Consider the following 20,003-nt stretch of genomic DNA (forward strand, 5'->3'; position numbering starts at 1 on the left):
TGCTTTCCTTGGATGTGGTAGCCGTTTCTCAGACTCCCTCCCCAGAATCGAACCCTGATTTCCCGTTACCCGTAACAACCATGATATTGATAGTAACTACTATCATAACATGAAACTAAAAAGTAAAAAATAAATATAGTTTAAAAAACTAAAAAAACACGCTTTTAAAGTACATCGAACTAAAAAGTTAAAAATAATTTTTAAAATAATTATGAACAAAAAATACTAGTATTATTGTGATAAAAGCGTGGGTGCTTTGTGCCATATTTTTCGTATATTGAGCGCCCGACGCTTTTATCACAATAATACTAGTATTTTTTGTTCATAATTATTTTTAATTTTTTAGTTCGATGTGCTTTAAAAGCGTGTTTTTTTAGTTTTTTAAACTATATTTATTTTTTTAGCATAAACTATTCGAATGGGCTACCGAATGGTTTTAAAAAATATTCGATTAGTTCTACCTAAAATTTTTATTAAGTATACTTAATTATAATAAGAAGATAATTAACGATACTTATAAATAAATTATTATACAATTAATAATAGTAAAAATTAGTGATGGGCATTTTCAAATATTTTAAACTATCGTATAACTATTCAAATTGTGTTTATACAACCGAATAGTTTATTTTTAGCATAAACTATCGAATAGTATTAAAAACTATTCGAATATATTGTGTAACTAACGAATATTTTTACTATTCGAATATTTTTTGAATGACTATCGAATAGTGGACAACTATCGAATAGTTCGATAGTTTCTATTCGATATTTCCCATCACTAGTAAAAATGATTACTGGGTAAAGATATAATTTTTTAAATTCAACACAAAGCTAAAAAGTTATTGGTTTTATGCGTTTTTTTGTATCTGTCCATAAAAGTTCTCAGCTATCACTGGACCTATTTTAAGTACATTACGTCTTTTGAATTCGATTTTAATTTATCTGAACTTGAAATCGCTAAAAGTTGGAAAAAACTTTCTTATTTTTAGAAGTTTAAAAAAATATCTCAAAATTACGAAACTGTAAAAAACGGCATTTTAGCTTCGATGCGAAGCTGAGAAGGTATTAATTTTACTATGATGTGTTTTTTTATTTTTTTTTTTGTGACTGTGAACGCTCAATCTCAGCTCTCGCTGGACCGATTTTGATGAACAATATGTCAAAAGATCACAAATCGTATCTAGTCGAAGACATTACCCTCAAAAATTGAAAAAAATTCCCTCGTTCCCCGTAAACGGGGGAAATCCCCCAAAAAATTACAAATTTAAAAATCGCTAATTTTCGATATTTTTTCAATTTTTTTTACTTAAAATTGCCATAACTTTTTTAAAAATGATCGAATCAATATAATTTTTTTTTTTATAGATACCTTAAATATTTACCTATCATTTTATATATTTTTGTGAACATTTGACCCTTTAACAGCCCACAGGAAGGGTTTCAAAATGGTAGCTTTTTTACAAAAAATTAACTTTTTCAACTTAACTTTTGAAAATGTTCCGGAAAGACTGACACTTTTATATATACCTTAAATTAAAGCTAATGTAATATACTTTAATTTGAAAAAAAAAATTTGACCTCTGGATTTGTCTTTGCGGTAAAAATGACTACCGTATGCAAAAATATGCTATTTTTGTGTTAAAATTCTGGGTTTTGTATTTTATTTTATTTTAAAATACCTGACAAGGGGAGTACAGATTTTCATAAATATTATATAAATTAAAATTGATATAGTATAGATAGTTAAACTTATTTAAATATGTTTGTTTCTTTTAAGTCGAGAAAAATAACTTTGAAATTTGAACTAGCTTAAATAGCCAATTTTTCAACCGCCGGAAGCAACGTACGGTTGCCGAGTTGGTAAAATTTATGTTTTACACGCTTGGGGTACGAGGTTCCAACCCGCATATGGCAATGAATTTTTTGCATTTTTTCTTAATTCTTTTTAAGTTAGTATAAATTTTAACTCGTTTGATTTTTATCACATTTAGATTCAATAACTTCAATAAAGATCAAGGATCCCATCACTTTAGTCGCCCCTTGCAAGAAGAAATTTCTTATTCGTATTAAAATTATTTTACTATATTTTAAGTTTTCGCTTCGATGCAAAGCCGAGAAGATATTTTTTTGTGACTATCATTTATTTTCTCTGCTCTAACTTGACCTACTTTTTTCAACAATACGTCAAATTACTACAATTCGTATCTAGTTGAAGATATTACTCTCAAAAATTGAAAAAAAAATTCTAATTTATCAATTAAACAGTTAGTTATTACATCGTCTCCATAAAGACAATTAAAATCATTAATTTCTAATGTTTTCAAAATATTTATTAACGAATGAAGTTTGATATGATAGGTTTCAACTACAAAATTAAATCATTTTACTTTGTAATTTAATAATTTTTTTACTCTATTTGTGTGTGCTACTACTAGACTATAATATTACAATTTTTTTTTGTAACATGTTGCTATATAAATCATTTCTAAAAAAAATGATTGTTTTTTCTCCTGAATTAACAATTGATTTTTACAAATATAATCAAATTTTATAATACACTCAATTGAGTAAATCTTTTTAACAACTTTGTTTTGATTGGTACATTTAGTTAAAGTAAATCATTAAAATTAATTAAGTTCTCAATATTTCAATTATAGAATCTTTTCAACAAACAACAAAAGTTCCTAGGAAATTATTACTATTACTTCTATTTAAGTTATCTATTACCATAAAAATGCAAAAAAATATTGAGCTTTTCTGATAAATTTACAATAAATAGTAATTATAAAACTTTCTGACTGCATATTGATCTTAACGATACAATTTTTTTAATTGTCATAAAATTTTCTATTTAATTATGTCAATGTCAAACTTACCAATTGAGCTAAAAGTTATGGTAAAATAAATTTTTTTTTTTTATTATAAACATTTACAACAATCAACTTTAAACGATTAACAAAATAGGTTAAATATGTCATTTTCCTTATTTTTAACTTATTAATAATCAAATTAATATTAAATATTATATCAAATCAGTATTAATTTAAAACAATTTTTTTTGTTCTTAATTATTTTTTTTTATATGTAAAAACTATTTTTTAATAATATTAAAACTTAGAAGTTATAGAAAAAGTCTAATTGCACATTTTAAAACATCGCGAAAAGTTGATTTAGAATAGTATATTTTTGTTTCTGATGGAAGTTCCTTGTAGTCCAGTGTATAAAACTTATAACTTTGTTAACTGTTATAACTTTATCAAAAATGACCAAATCAGTATATTTTTTTTTATTTAGATGCATGTCTTTATCTATCATTTGGTTTTTTTTATAAATCTAACCCTTTACCTGCCCACAAGAGGGATTCAAAATATTAACTTTTTTTTTTTTAGTTAAAGTAAATCATTAAAATTAATTCAGTTCTGGATATTTCAATAGTAGAATCTTTTTAAATATCAAAAATTACTTAGAAATGATTACTATGATTTCTATTTAAGTGTTCTATTACGATAAAAATGCAAAAAAATAATGAGTATTTTCTGATAAATGTACTGTAATTAATAATTATAAAATTTCCTGACTGCATATTAATCTCAAAAATTACATTGTTTTAATTCTCATAAAATTTTCTATTTAATGATTTATTCTAGTTAACGAACGAGTAATTTTGTCGAATAACAGAAAAAATTCCCAAACAAATTTTTTTTTTTTTTAAAGTAGGAAATTGGTGGATTATTCCAAAAGCAACATCAACTCTTATTTCTTTAATTATATCCTGATTAGTAGTTCTTTGATTTTAAAATATAATATATGAATAAATATTAATTATAGTTTTTAAATTTAGTATGAAATTGATATTTAATATTGTAATTTAAATGGAAAAATTATAAAAATACTAAAGAAGTTATATTTTGCTTTACTTTTACGTGTATACAAATTTAAAGGGCTTGATACAATAATTATCAATAAAAACTGTTTGTTACTATAAATGAATGCACTGGACTTCAAGGAACTTTCATCAGAAGCAAAAATATACTTTTCTATATCAAATTTTCGCGTTGTTTTCAAATCTGCAATTAGACTTTATCTATCAGTTCTAATTTTTTATATTATTACTAATTACATAAAAAATAATAATTAAAAGAAAAAAAAATTGTTTTCAAATTATTACTGATTTGATTTTTAATATGTTAAAAATAATCAGTCCAAATTTTCATTTTTAACCTATTTTTTTGGTTTTTTAAAGTGGATGAAAAATTTTTGATAAAGATTTGTGTAAGTTTATAGTAAAAAAATTGAATATATTACCATAACTTTTAGCTCAATTACAAGTTTAAAATTGATATCTAACCAGTCAACAAAATCAAGTCAAAATTTCCAAACAAATTTTGTTTTTTTAAAAGTTGAATTAAAATATGTATTATGACATACTAATAGTCCTCAAGATTGGAATTGAGCTTTTTTTTTTTACAGCCTCGCAAAAATTAAAAAATATGAGTTTTTTTAATTTTCTCAAAAAATATTTAACTTACAAAAAAAAGTTTCGTACAAAAGTTGTTTAAAAGACAATTATAAACAAAAAAATTATCTTATATTTTTTCATTTAAACAAATATTTTTCGAGTTACATTACATTTAATATGAGTACTAAAATTTATATTCCATTTTTTTCATTTTACGGTTACTTTTTATCATGTTATACTTACATTAGACACAATGTTATAAATGCATATGTGTGTATGTGTGAGTTTATTTATTTATTGTATCATTAAAGTGTAGTGTATATTGAGATACAACCGATAGAGTAGGTAATTGATTTGACGCTATATTGTTTAAACCCAACTAAACGCTAAATTGTACATTCCGAAACAACAATCATATTATGTCAATTGCCACCGGAATTTCTGGTTATATTTTTATTTTTCTTTGCCTTAATCTCAACTACTTGGGGTCGGGCACCCTTATCCTAAGATTCCACTTGACACGATCTCCCACATCTTCTACGCTCACATCAGCTGTCCTCAAATCGCATTCAATAGCATCCCTCCATCTCTTTTTTGGTCTTCCTCTATCTCTTCTTCCTTCAACATTCATTTCTATAACTGTTCTTACAGCTTTCGATTCTTCTTTCCTCATACCATGACTAAACAATCTAAGTCTATTTTCTGTCATCTTATCCACGATTGACGCAACACCTATACTTCCTCTTATATGCTCGTTCCTTATCCTATCTTCTCTAGTCACTCCACTCATCCAACTAAGCATTCTCATCTCTGCTACACTTATTCTCTGCTCTACTTTCTTATCAACCGCCCAACACTATGAACCATACATCATAGCTGGCCTCACAATTTCATACTAAATTTAAAAACTATAATTAGTATTTATTCATATATTATATTTTAAAATCAAAGAACTACTAATCAGGATATAATTAAAGAAATAAGAAGTCATGTTGCTTTTAAAATATTTCACCAATTTCTCTAAAGGAAACACTATCTATAGATTTGCATCGAAGCGTTTCTTATGATAGTGATTTTAATCACTGTCAGATATCATTTATACTTGTTCCATCTATGCCTCGTCCACACTGTGCCTCGACCCCACTGTGCTACCGTTTTTTTAAAAATAAATATCTGCATTTTGAAACTAATATAGCCTTAAAAAAACAAACACTGGTACTACTGAAATTTAAATAGAAAGTACTATATATAATAAGATTTTTTTAGTAAGTAGTTTATAAAAATCTAAGTACAAAAAAGGTATGAAAGTATGATCACCTACGCATGAATGAAAAAATATTGTAACAAGAAACTATAATAAGTAAAGCAATAGTGTAATCACACCATTTTTTCTAACTGGACTCTGGGATAGTGACCCTTAAAGATTTGCAGCCCTCAAAAATTATATTTTTATAGCATGGTCTAATATTTTCTATAAATTGGGATAGATTTTTATCTGAAATAATATTTAATTAGTACACGTTTTTTTTTCTCTTGATAGTTTAATAAGCCAATAATAGTATAAAATTTTTCCTGTTCATAAAAATCTAATGAAAAACCTAAGTACAGAAAAGGTTTAAAAGACACCTATGTGTATATAAAAAAATAGTGTTTAACTCAATTTTTGAAAATATTCTGAAAAGTCTAATAACTTCTAATCTGCATCAAATTATATCTTTTGAAATGTACAATAATTAAAAAAAAATATTCAGATGGTTAGAGTGAAAAAAAATTCAATAAAAAAAAAAACTTCAATTTTAGTTTTTGGAAATGTTTTATTTGACAACTTTTAAGTTATAAAAAAATTAATGTATTTTAAGAGTACTTATATGATATAAAATAATTCCTCACAATATTATTTCTATGGGTTATTTGACTTTAAAGACGAAAAGCTTCATTTTTTTCACTTCTTTTTCTAAAAATTGCCATAACTTATTGAAAAATGAATTAATCAACATAATTTTTTTAGTTACGATGCAAAGCTGAGAAGGTATTAATTTTATTGTTTTTTTTTTTTTTTTATTATTTTTTTTTTTTTTGTGTCTGAACGCTCGCTCAATCATAGCTCTCACTGGACCGATTTTGATGAAAAATACGCCAAAAGATCATAAATTGTATCTAGTCAATATAATTTTTTTTAGTAAATACCTTAGGTATTTATTTGTTATTTAATATATTATTGTGCACTTTTGACCCTTTACCTACCCACAGGCGAGGTTTCAAAATGGCAACTTTTTCAATTTAACTTTTGAAAACGTTACAGAAATATTGACACTTTTATATAATCCTTAAATTAAAGGTTATGTAATATACTTTATTATAGAAAAGAAAAATTTCGGACTTTATTTTGTTTTCATGGTGAAAACAGTCATCAAAGTTAATAAAAAAAAAATACGACTTTTGTAAAAAAATTCTTTTTCATATTTTTAACTTTATAACGCTATAACTTTTTGAAAAAGGATCAATACAATTTTTATTGATAAATACTATTTATATACCTCTTTCATTCGACATACTTTTTTTTTAAATCGGACCATTTCCCTTTATGTTTTTATATATTATAAATAATATAATAAGGAAATAGGGGATCATGTAACTTATGGAATAATTCACCAATTTTTTAAAATTAAAGACTGTCTACAGATTTGCATCAAAGTGTTTTTATGATAATCTCTGTCAGATATCATTATACTTGACCCGACTATACCACGTCCCCACTGTGCCGGTTTTTTTTTTACGTTGAAAATTACACTTCTTAAACAAAACAGAACTTTCTCGTTTTAGTTGTAGTAACAATAATAAGGTATATTATCTTCAATGCTAGTCTTATATTATAAAAAAAATTGTTAGCATGTAGTATGGTATTTTAGCCTGGATAGCCATTGATTGCAAAGAATTTCTCTTAGGCGTTGAGTTTATTTTTTATTCTAGACTATTAATTAACTTATTTTTCCAACAAAAAAACGAGCTTAGGAGTTAAAACTAGCTAATACAATTAACGTAATTAAATATTCTAATGTTTAATTTTCTTTAATGATTTGGACAGTAAAATCTTTCCTCAGTACATCTCTTTTTAGATGATTTTTTTTATTCCATTCAAAAATAAATTGTAATTATAACATAGTAAATAGAAAACTTTTATTTTATTTTAGTGTCTGAAAATAGTAAAAAAAGTAAGCAAATCCACGATTTAATTAATAGTCAAAGTTCTTACAGTGACTTATTAATTTTTGAGTTATTAATTACAACATCAGAATTTGAACTGAACATAAAAGAAACTTTTAAAAGTGTAAGTTGTTCATATAAATATAAAGGTATATTATATATATATATATATCATATAAATAATTTTTGTTGTTATTATTTTATTTTATAGTTATTAGAAGAAAAAGAAGCAAGATGGTTGAATAGAAAACAAAAATGTGTTGATCGTATGAATGAAATGTCTGAAATATTTTCAGGATTGACAAATTTGTCTAGAATTCAAAAAAATGGTAAAAAAGAAATAACATGATATAAAATAATTCTTTAAACTGAATACTAAATTTTTCTTAAGAAAACTTACAAATTTGGTTTTTGAATATTGGAAAACAAATTGAAAAAATTACAATGGATAACGAATTAGTAACTAGTAGAAAAATTACACAAATAATAAAAGCATTAGAAGAAGTACAAGGTAGGCATTTTTATTTATTTTGATAATCTTACTAAATTCATAATTATATTTAATTATGTAGAATTTCATCAGCTCTCAAATAATTATCAAGTTAGCCAAACTATAAAGGATACTCATAATTATCTCCGTGAAATGATAAAAACTATCAACGTAAAGGATAATATTTTAATAGATCTTCAAATTGTTGGAGATTTTAGTTATGCGTGGTATCATATTGATAGATTTACAAATTTAATGCAAAATAAAATTAAAAAAGAGCCTGGATTAGTACTTAGACTTCGTGCAATGTTTTTGAAAGTAAAATTAATCAATTAATTTTCAAAATATATAATAATTAATAATTAAAGTCTTATCAAATTTTATTAATGTTATTTAAGTTAGTATCGTGCATGGAAGTTCCATTAATTCGTATTAATCAGTGTGGCAGTGAAAATTTAATGACTGTTAGCAAATACTATTCACATGAATTAATTGAATACATACGTAAAGTATTGCATATTATACCTGAAACAATGTTTAAATATATGACTGAAATTGCTCATTTACAAACTAATGTTATTAAAGAAATACCTACTAGGCTTGATAAAGATAAACTTAATGACTATGCTCAACTAGAGGAAAGACTTAAGGTATATGAACTTTTTAAAATACAGATAGAATTAAAATATACAATTGTTATTCTAAAAATTAAACTTTAATTCAGGTAGCGAAACTTACACATTTAGTATCAGTTTTGACAGAAGGTGTGTTATGTATGAAGAGTACTTTGGTTGGAGTAGTAGAAATTGATCCAAAACAACTTTTAGAAGATGGAATAAGAAAAGAACTTGTTCAACACATTGCAGTTGCGTTACATAATGGTCTTATATTTAATTCAAAAGCAAAGGTAAAAATAAATAGAAATAAAAATTGTTCTTTTATTTTTCATTTAGATTTCAAATGTGTTCAACATTTTTATAAATTTAGCTACTGCATTACAGTTATAGTTAATAAATTTTTTAGTGATCAGCTATAAAATTTTACATAAATATTTTAAGATACTATTTGCATAATTCTAAACCTTGGATTATAAGGTTCATTTATCGTAGATATGCTGTTTGGTTAGACTGAATTACATTCAAATGGCGAAATTTTTGACTACATAAAGCTGATAGCAGCTGATATTAACAATATTTTTAATTCATAGCGATTTCCAATTTTATGTGTTTTATGATTTAGAAAAATGTAGCACTCCTAAAAATTAAGTTTGGTGCTTGGTATTCCAATTTAAAATTTTTGATGTTGCTGTTTTAAACAAGTTTGGAGAACATTAAGTCTTCTTCTTTCTCGCCTTAATCCCAATTACTACTTACGCTCTCTCTCTTCCACATAAAATAATCAATCTGTGATCTATTCCTCCCACTCTTATAAGTTATATAATGTTCTGCTCTCTTTCTAAAATAAGTATTAACCACAGCAAGATCATACAATACTGCGAAATCCAGTATTCTTTCTCCAGCCTCATTCTTTCCACTAAAACCATACCCTCCATGTACTCTTTCATATCCTCTCCTCTCATTACCTACATGTCCATTCATATCTCCACCTATAACCGCTTCCTCATTGCCAGGTACCCCTTGTATCACCTCATCCATCTCTCTCCAAAACACTTTCTTGTCTATTTCATCACATCCCACTTGTGGTGCATAGGCACTTATTACATTCAGCACTTTTTTTTCGAATATCAATTTTACGACCATAATTTTGTCACTTTTCCTAGATACTTCTACTACTTTACTTTCATCTCCTCATCCATTATTATCCCTACACCATTCTTTGTACTAGACTTATCTGAGTATATTATTTTATAACCCTCACCTATTTCCCTTGATTTCTCTCCTTTCCACTTAGTTTCCTGCACACAACAAATGTTAACTTTTCTCCTCTTCAATACTTCTACTAATTCTCTACTTCTATCAGTTAATGTTCCAACATTCCAAGTACCTATTCTTACTTTGTATCTATCTTTCTCCCTTATACATGAGTCCAGCCTAGAGTTAAGTGGTGATGTCCCTACACCGTTGACACTACAAGCATTGGGTAGACCTGTACACATGACTTTTGAAACAGCTACTGCACAATTTATCCGGCTGGTATCATATACTTTATGCCTTAGGCCTTCTCCGTTTTTAAACACTTTATTCCCTCTCGCCTGTTGTCCCTGTATACATCCGAGATGCGACAACTCCCCTAAGTTTTGTTCAGGACACCTCATACTATTTGACAAAAATTTTTACGCCGGCTGTCGACCTGACACAATCTCATTAGTCGCCTCTTACGACTGGCAGAGGTGCCATGGAAGTATTCTTATCCCCTACCCACAGGGAATATTAAGTGTTACACTCAAACTAATATTTTTCCATTGATCTTCGCCAAATAAATTTACAGCCATATATACTGAACTAAAAAATGATTCCCAATAATAAAACACTACTAAACATTATTTTTGTCAATTTTATTATATCTTTTGTTAAAAATGTTTACAAATGTAAAAAATAAAATAATGTTTATAAGTTTATAGTAAAACAAAATAGAAATATAAAAAACATAGCAACTTATCAAAAGTTATGATCAGGTAATTTTCTGATGTAGCCTTTTAAAAGTTCTAATTTCTATGAGTAAGACCTACTCATAGAAATTCAAGGCATGGATAGGCATGAACCATGTCTTTATATAAAAAAAAAAAGCAAGTTTGCCTCCAAAATTATTCATTTGATTGATTTAAGTTTATTTGAGACTTTATTTTTTCTTCATTACATAATTTTGGAAAAAGTGTCATTTACATTTAAATGTGAGCTTTGTTTATGAACACCTTAAACACCCATTTAGTTTAGGCCTGTCTATAAGTTTAATCGACCCTTTCTTCATTATATAATATGTCAGATTACTTGCAAAAATAAGTTGAACATTGCAAATGGAGCATCAATGGTATTCATCATTGACTTAAATGTATGGTTAAAGATAGTTACAACTGAACAAGATTTTTAAAATAATTTTAGACAAGTGAACTTTTAACTAAACTCGATGTACTTGGAAACACAATGGCTGGTTATCGACGTTCTTTTGAATATATTCAAGACTATATTGGAATATATGGCTTGAAAATTTGGCAAGAGGAATTAAGCAGAATTATTGGTTTAAATGTTGAAATGGAATGCAACAGTTTTATGCAAGAAAAAATTTTAGACTGGCAAAGTGTGTATCAAAGTAAAATTGTACCTGTTCCTTCATTTCCACCTTGTGATAATCAATCAAAAACTTTTATTGGTCGACTTGCCAGAGAACTAATTCGCATAACTGATCCAAAGTATTATAAAAAAATGATTATATTTCACTCATCAAAAATACTACATTTCTTTATTATTTATTTGTTTTCTAGAATAGCAGTTTACAAAGAACAGACAACAGCTTGGTATGATTATAAAACAAATGAAGAAATCATTAACATTAGATTTTATTCTAGTATAACTAATTCAATAAGTATTTGTGGACTGACTGGATTAGACAAACTTCTTGGATTTATGATAATTACCGAACTTAAAGTAATTATTTAAAAAAAAAATTAATTAAATAAACTAAATAGAATATCATTGCTAAAAAAATATTATAAGTTATAATATTAATGGTCACTTAATCTAATTTTTATGAAGCAATCAATTTCAAATATATTTGTAGATCTTTTTTCTTATGTATATTACACATAGTTAAATTCACAATAATAAAAATAATATTAAAGGGTATAGAAGAAAAAAGTTGTAGTCTTTTTATCCAAATTTTTCAAGAAAGCCAAAACTAAGTTATAAAGATCTATCCTTTTAATAATAAAAAAATAGTTAATTTAATAATAGCAAAATGAAAAATTCTTTTTCGAATTACATTACTTGATATTACTTCTAATAAACTAACAAATCAAACCATAAATCAAAATCCCTTCAATTATTTCTTAGAAATTTAAGATATAACAAAACAATTTTTTTTAGAAAATTTTGGAATTTTTACAAAGTAATGTTTTGAAAGATAAAGATTGGCTATATACACTAGGTACTATTGCAAAGGACTTAATATCTAATGATGGGATTATTAGTAAGTATTTTTGTACTAATTAATTATTAAATTTTTTATTAAAAATATTAAACAATATTGATATTAAGTGTCATCTCATTAAAAAATTGAAAGAATTATATTAATTTTTATAGCTACACAATTTATAAAAATACATATGAAATCCTATATAAGATATTTTTAAAGAGTTATTTTTTCTTCTTAGGCTTATATTTTTTACCTGTCCAAAATACTTAATATCTTACATGCAATCTAAGATAATCTTAATAATTTATCAATGAAAAAATTTTTATAAGTCTTATTCTTGCCTCGATGTTATATGTATACATATAGAACAGTGTTTTGAATCTGAATTAAATTGATACTATAGTAAAATGTAAATAAACATCATAGCTCTAAACCACAAAACACTATAAATAAAAAATAATGTTCAATACTAGTAATAAAAAAACCCAAAATACTGAAAGTCATAAAAAATCAAACTTAATAACCAAGGAAAAAATTTGGTTTTAAAACCCTGAATATAACTATGTAAAACTATAAAAAAAAATGTTGATTAATTAAGAAAGTATTATCCATATTGAATTTGGATATAAAATTAGTAAATAGAGTTAATAGTTTTTGTACTTAATTTATAAAAAGAAAACTTATTTAAGAAAGAAAAACAAAATAAAACTTCTGGATCTAAATTTTTTGTATAAAGGGAAAACTTAAAATATTGCTCAGTTACTTTTAGAAAATAATTTGATTTTCTGTAAAATTATAACATTTATAATATTTCTCAAAACACCAAAATTAGAATTTTGATGTTTTATTCTATTACATTAATTAGAAATATAGATAAAATTTTCTAAAATATTGTGTAAAAATATTTTCATTTACATTTATAATTCTTGAAAATATTAAAGAATAAATTGTTTTAATTTTAATTATGTCATTTCTATTAAATAAAATTGCTTCATTATTTCAATGTTTTAAAAAAATGTTTAACATTGTAAATATTATTATAACAACTAGTCTGAATAAAATGAGTATATTATTCAAATTGTTTCAAATATTACTTTTTATCCATAAAATGAACAAAATTGAAAGAGTTATTTATGTTTTAAATTTTTTAATAAAAACTCTTTATGAATAAATATATAGTACAATAAATTTTAAAACATTGACGGAAAGACCTTTTTTCCTAGTCATATGGTAGATAGTAGTGACAACAAAGTCATGTTATTTATATTAGGGTTGGCGGTACTAAAATTTTAGAGATGGTAATTTCTCATAGTTAGTTTCATTATTATTAAAATGTGAAAACAATTTTTTTAATATAAAGGAGGATATGACATATACATTGTATAATGGCACTTGTACCAGGTAAAATGTGTGGCCGGAGTAAAAGAAGATATTGAGGTAAGAGTAGGAGTTCATCAAGGTTCTACTTTAAGCCCTTACTTATTTTCAATAGTGATGAATGAAATTACTAAAAAAATACAAGGGGAGGCACTGTGGTAAATATTGTTTGCTGACGATATAGTGTTAATAGAAGGAAATTAATCAAATTCTAGAGATAAGACACATCTACCTCTAGAAGGAAAGGGTTTAAAAAAAAGTAAAAGTAAGACACATTATATAGAGTAAGAGTTTGACAAAGGAGATCATGTTGTAGGTGAAATGAGGAGATTAATAACAATAAACCAAGACGTAATAAAAGAGGTGGAAACTTTTAAGTAATTAGGATCAGCTGTACAAAATAGTGGTGGTAATGAAAAAGATGTAAGACACTGGATTAAGTGTTAGTGGGTGAAGTGAAAAGAAGCATCAGGTGTGTTATGAGATCAGTTATGATTTATAGTTTAGAGTGTTAGGTGGTTGACAAAAGAATAGAGCAAAGATGAGAATACTTAGATGGATTAGTGAAGAGATAGAAAAGATAGTATAAGAAACAAACATATAAGATGGAGTATATGTGTAGGGTTAATCGAGGATAAGATGACCGAAAATAGATTTAGATGGTTTGGTCATATTATGAGGAGAGAGAAATCAGAAACTGTAACAATAGTTATGGAAATTTATGTCGAAAAGAGAAGAGGTAGAGGAAGACCAATAAGAGATGGAGGGATGTAATGTGATACAAGGACGGTTGATGTGTTCATAGATGTTGTAGGAGATTGTGTCAAATAGAAGTTTAAGATAAGGATGGTCAACCCTATGTGGTTGGGATAAAGGCAAGGAAATAAGAGATTTTCTGATACATTTTTTGTGTAAAAATCATCATTTTTGAAACTATAAACAACATTATAAATTTTTATAATTTTTCCATAAAATTTACAGTACTAAATCATTTAATATCAATTTCATACTAAATTTAATTACAATATTAAGCATTTATTTGTGTATTATACTTATAAATCATATAACTTGTAATTGATATATAAATTTTTTTCAATTAATTTTTCTAATATTCTTTTATTGGCAGATGACACTAAAATTTTTAAATCTATTAGTTGTTTTAATGATTCTATTCTTATACAAAAAGACATTAATAGTTTTTATAGCTGGTGTATATCCAATGGGATGTCTTTAAATATCAATAAATGCACTTGCATTTCTTTTACTAAAAAACGTAATTCGTTTCTCTTTAATTATTCTATTATTAATCAAAATTTATTTCATTCTTCTCAAGTAAAAGATTTGGGCATTATTTTCGATTTTAAACTCTTGTTTAACCTCCATGTATTATTCATAAAAAAAAAAGCATTCTCTATGTTCTGTCTTATTAAGCGTAATTGTACAAATTTCAATAGTCCAATGGCATTAAAAGTTCTTTTATTCGTCCTCAACTTGAGTATGCAATAATAATTTGGGAAACACACAATACAGGCCACCATAATCAAATTGAAAAAATTCAGAATAAAGTTCTTAGATTTTTTTTGTTTTAAATGCATTATATACAGACACCCCACTCTGATTATACTAATATTTTAAATATGTTGAATTTAAGTACATAAAAAAATAGAAGAATTCAATTTTATTTTTCATTTCTTTTTAAACTTCTAAATAATAAGGTAGATGATTCTTTTTGTTAAATAGCATATCTTTTAAAGTTAATTGCCATAATGTAAGAAATAAAGATTTATTTTATACTCCTCACAGTTCTAATAAATTTTTATCTTGTGTCTTAATATTTTATCAACTGTTGGGAATCAATCTTTTTTAGATATTTTTAGTTAATATTAATGTTTTTTTCACTATTCTAATTATGTAGTGCTATTTAATTAATATTTTTGTTTACTTATTGTATATTATTTAGTTTTATATAGTTATTGTATATATTCTTTTGTTTATTCTATATATTATCACATTCTGTAGTTATTTTGTGAAGTTTGGACTTATTGTCCGTAAATAAATAAATAAGAAAATAGAAATACATGTTGCTTTTGGAATAATATAATAATTGCTTTAAAAAATTCAACAATATCTACAGATTTGCATTTAAGTGTTTTTTTTTTATGGTAATTTTAATAGTTGTCAGATATCATATTAATCCTAATTATGCAGTGTCCCCACAGTGCTGTTTTTTTTTTTACTGAAAAAAGGATATTGAAAAAATAATAACTATTAATATTTTAAATGTACATTAATCTATTTTTATGTAAATAAAATAAAACATTTTTTATAATTTATTAGGTAATCCAGTTAGAACTTATCAAAAACATTATTCAAAACTCCAGAAAATATTACCATCAATTTTGGAGTCAATTATGAAGATAGGACAACTTCAAATAATTCGAAAACAAATATTTTTTGAACTTGAAGTGTCATGTAAATTAAATGCTAAAAATGTATTTGACTGTTTATATACAATGAATAAGTAATTTTATCTTTTAAAAAGTCTCATATTTGATTTTATTTATGTTTTGTTTTTTTAGGGCTGTATTAAATGAGATTAAAATACATTTTAGAAATCCAAATAACAAACCATATCCAAACAGTGATAATCCATTATTATCAGAATTAAGTAAAATGATGGATTGGGCTGGAATAGGAAATCCATACTCTAAAATTTATATCACAACTTCTAGCTCTCAATATATTTCATTAATAACTTTTTTGTTCACAATTGCTCAATTCTCTAAATTGCATTATTCGGATGTTTTAGGTAAATAATAACAGTATTAAAGTGTATTTAGTTTTACTTTGTATCTTTATATATATGTAATGTTAGAGACTTAGTGATAGGATTGTGTATGAGTAGTACCTATAGATACCCTAGTACTACCTGTAAAATTTACAAAATTCAAGTATTTATATTATGTATTGTTTCCACACAATTAAAGTAAAGTAAAAATCAAAGGGAAATGAATTGAAGGGATAGTTATTGCACTTCCTTAAAATTTGTTATTAGTTAGAGGGGAGGGATAGAAAAAAGAAAGGCTACACTTCTCTCCCTTCATTTGGCCCCTTGAACTCAACTCAACTAATTTAGTCTGAATATGCCATCATATTTAACATTATGTATGTTCTATATAATAGAAAGAAAATGTTGGTTAAATTTGTATGTTCTAAGTTAACTCTTTTACATGGCATAAACTGTTAGTAATCTAATATAAACATATTGCTTTTGAGATATAATAAATAAGAAAAAATTACTCATTACTAAACTTTTAGGAAAAACATGTTGGTAAAAAAGTCAAAAAAGTGTTTTGGTAACATTAAATATTAAACATTATAAAAAAAATATGTATAAATAGATATATTGTAATTCAACTAAATAATTAATTTCTATTCATGATAATACTTTTAATGCTAGCCACTCAATTACTCTTGAAATAATATTCATGTTTAGAAAATAATTTCCTTAAAATAATTATTTTTAGTACTTTTTAGTTTATATATTTCTTTTTATCAGTAAATTATTTTTTAATTCATCCCTTATACATTATAAAAGTTTAAAATTTATTTTTTTAATTGGCAACATACATATTTAACTAGTTTATTAAATAAAAAACGATCAAATTAAGAAAATAACTGGCCAATAATAACATTTGACCCATTAATTTTGAATTTATTACTATTTTAAAATATAGACTAGAAGTGAGGCGTGGCAATATTTATCATCAGACATTTCTCAGGTGCAACTCTCCTCTTGTTAATAACTTTCAAAATACTAGTGCAACTAATAAAAGTTTTTATTGTCTAGTCTATGTTTTAAAATAGTAATAAAATCCGAAATAATGGGTCAAAAGTTGTAATTGACAAATCATATTCTTAATTAGATAATTTCCCATTTTAAAAGCTAGTTAAAAATATAAGTTTTCATTTAAAAAAATTAATTTAACACCTTCATAAGGTATAAGAAATGACTTAATAACTAATTAATATGATATAAATTTATAATTATGAAAATACCGAAAATAATTTTTTTAACATATTAAAATAATTATTTTAAGAGAAATCTAGTATTTCCATTCTATTCCCCATACACAGTATCAAATGCCTTTCCTTTTTTTTATATATAAAAACCACCCTATCAAATGTATTGTATACATTTTATTATGATTATGTAGAATTTATTTTATCTTATTTATAAAATAAAGATTTGTAATTTTCTTTGCAGCTTTACTTTCTTGGAAAAAAAATGGCGATCCTGTTGATGGAGCACCATTGTACATAGGTGTACATACATTATTAAAACAATTTCACCCTGAAATTGGATACCAATACCTAGAATATTTAGCTCAATATTTCAAATCTTTAATTAATTACTCTACTAAGTATGTTATCTTATTTTAAGTGTAAAAAAGTTGAAAATTTTGTCGAGTTTATTTTCTAAAAGAAGTATTTAGAATTATTTAACTACATAGGTTGTCCATCGATGATTGGTCAAATATAATAACTTTTGATCAACTAAATATCTTACGTTACTTTTTTTTTTAAATTATTATTATACTTGAAAACTATGAAAGTATCTTATTATTTTACTAATATCTTATTTATTTATTATCTTAATATTTTATAATTTTATTAAAAAAAGAAATCATTTTTTTTTAATTTGCGAAAAATGTAAAAAAAACAAAGTAGTATTTTCAGAGTAGATTTTAGGAAAAAACTTCATAGCAAAATCTTCATTTAAAGCTGTAAAAATTGAAATAAATTCTTGCTTATTTTACGGCATCAAAAGTTAGTAAAGAAACTTACAGAAGTATAATATTTTTTCCGTTAAATACAGGTTTGAGTTATCGAATTCTTTTTTTGAGTTATGGAAAAAGCTACATAACTATAGCCCCAATATTATTATTTCTTTAATTGCTTTATTAAAAAGTTCATAGATTCTTCCAATCATATAAATAAATTAAATTTTAAATTTTATGTTGTTCTCAATACTTCGATTTCAGTTCAAAAATCGAACCGCACATTTTCCTTGAATAAAATAATTAAATATCAAGTTGAAATTATTGAATAATGATAAAATACAAGTTTTGTTCAAAAATATTTAAAACTCATGTTCGTTACAAGTTCAATTAAATGTTTAGATTGTTCGGTTTGGTTCGGGTTCCAAAAATTATTATCTGTAACCTCATTACGATTTTGTAATTGATAAATTTTGAAACATTATAATTATTGTTTTAAAAAAATAAAAAAATTTTAGTAAAATTATCACATATTCCCTTTTTGAACAACGATGACGCTATTTTTATATTAACTGATTACTTTTTATTGTTTAGATCTATTAATTATTAATACCTCTTCTAAAATTGATTTATCATTTATAATAGACAATGTTAAATTCAAAACTTTTTGTAATTTTTATCATTGCAATTTTTTTTTTATATTTTATCAAAAAAAATTTATTTTGTTAAATCATATTTAATAAAACTATACTCTATATAGGTCGATTGAAAAACTTGATATACCAAATGAATACTACGTAACACAGTTCTTCGTCGAGAGATACATGTTTATTGGCGAAATAAATCAGCAAGTATTTTTAGACATGGTTCCACATTATTTAACTAATACTCTTGATCATTTAAAAAATATATCGTCAAAGACTTAAATTTAAAAAAAAATGTATACGTTATTTAATTTAAAATATTTATCATATATCTATACTTATTGTTAATTAAAAAAAAAAAAGTTATTTTTTAAATTATACTGAAAAATATAATTATTATAATTATTTATGCTTATCTATGCTTAATTTTATTTTTCAATTTTGGTTTTATAACTTGATTTGAGCAGTAACGGTTTTGTATTTTATCTCTGTAGGAGAGGGACCTGAAAAATAAAATGTGCTTAAAATACGTATCGAAATATTACCCTACATAATATATCATTTAAAAATATTGTTGTCTAAGAGTAGTCCATATCCTTTAAATCCTATGTTTTATGCAAATCCTTGACTCAATAGAAATCTAAAAAGATATTTATTTAATTATAAATTTTATTTTGTATAATCACGTAAAAATAATAAGGTTCTACTAGTTTTTACTAGTATTCTAGAAAGATTGCATTATTTAATATTACATTAACAGTGTTAATACTTTTTACCTAACGTAAATGTAATACTGAGTATTTTAAATTAATAATGAATTTAAACAATAGGTATGTATTTTTCGGACGAGAAAAACACTGTCCGACTGCGCAGGTGTTCAATTTATTTGCACAGTTTTGTATAGGTATAGGTGTAAAGTAGGGAGACTTGAAGTGTCTAAGTCTCTCCAATATTTT

At 24.7% G+C, this 20,003-nt stretch overlaps 1 protein-coding gene across 2 annotated transcripts in view; it reads left to right on the top strand.

Annotated features, from left to right (window-relative positions):
• Positions 1-19,436, top strand: part of LOC126893930 (WASH complex subunit 5) — a 28,502-nt gene extending 9,066 nt beyond the window's left edge. Inside the window, exons 8-20 of one of the 2 annotated variants that reach the window (XM_050664485.1) lie at positions 7,654-7,790; positions 7,878-7,995; positions 8,058-8,177; positions 8,239-8,474; positions 8,555-8,806; positions 8,881-9,063; positions 11,216-11,523; positions 11,596-11,758; positions 12,197-12,299; positions 15,960-16,143; positions 16,202-16,431; positions 17,890-18,046; positions 19,164-19,435. In XM_050664485.1, coding sequence (XP_050520442.1) covers positions 7,654-7,790; positions 7,878-7,995; positions 8,058-8,177; positions 8,239-8,474; positions 8,555-8,806; positions 8,881-9,063; positions 11,216-11,523; positions 11,596-11,758; positions 12,197-12,299; positions 15,960-16,143; positions 16,202-16,431; positions 17,890-18,046; positions 19,164-19,329 — 2,357 coding nt within the window. In that variant the 3' untranslated portion in view covers positions 19,330-19,435. Of the gene's footprint in view, positions 1-7,653; positions 7,791-7,877; positions 7,996-8,057; positions 8,178-8,238; positions 8,475-8,554; positions 8,807-8,880; positions 9,064-11,215; positions 11,524-11,595; positions 11,759-12,196; positions 12,300-15,959; positions 16,144-16,201; positions 16,432-17,889; positions 18,047-19,163 lie in introns of both variants that reach the window. The other variant, XM_050664486.1, reaches the window with a different exon arrangement.
• The last annotated feature ends 567 nt before the right edge of the window (positions 19,437-20,003 follow it).

The sequence above is a fragment of the Daktulosphaira vitifoliae genome, unplaced genomic scaffold (assembly GCF_025091365.1).
Source record: "Daktulosphaira vitifoliae isolate Bord-2020 unplaced genomic scaffold, ASM2509136v1 Scaffold_1, whole genome shotgun sequence".
In the NCBI taxonomy this organism is placed as follows: Eukaryota; Metazoa; Arthropoda; class Insecta; order Hemiptera; family Phylloxeridae; genus Daktulosphaira; species Daktulosphaira vitifoliae.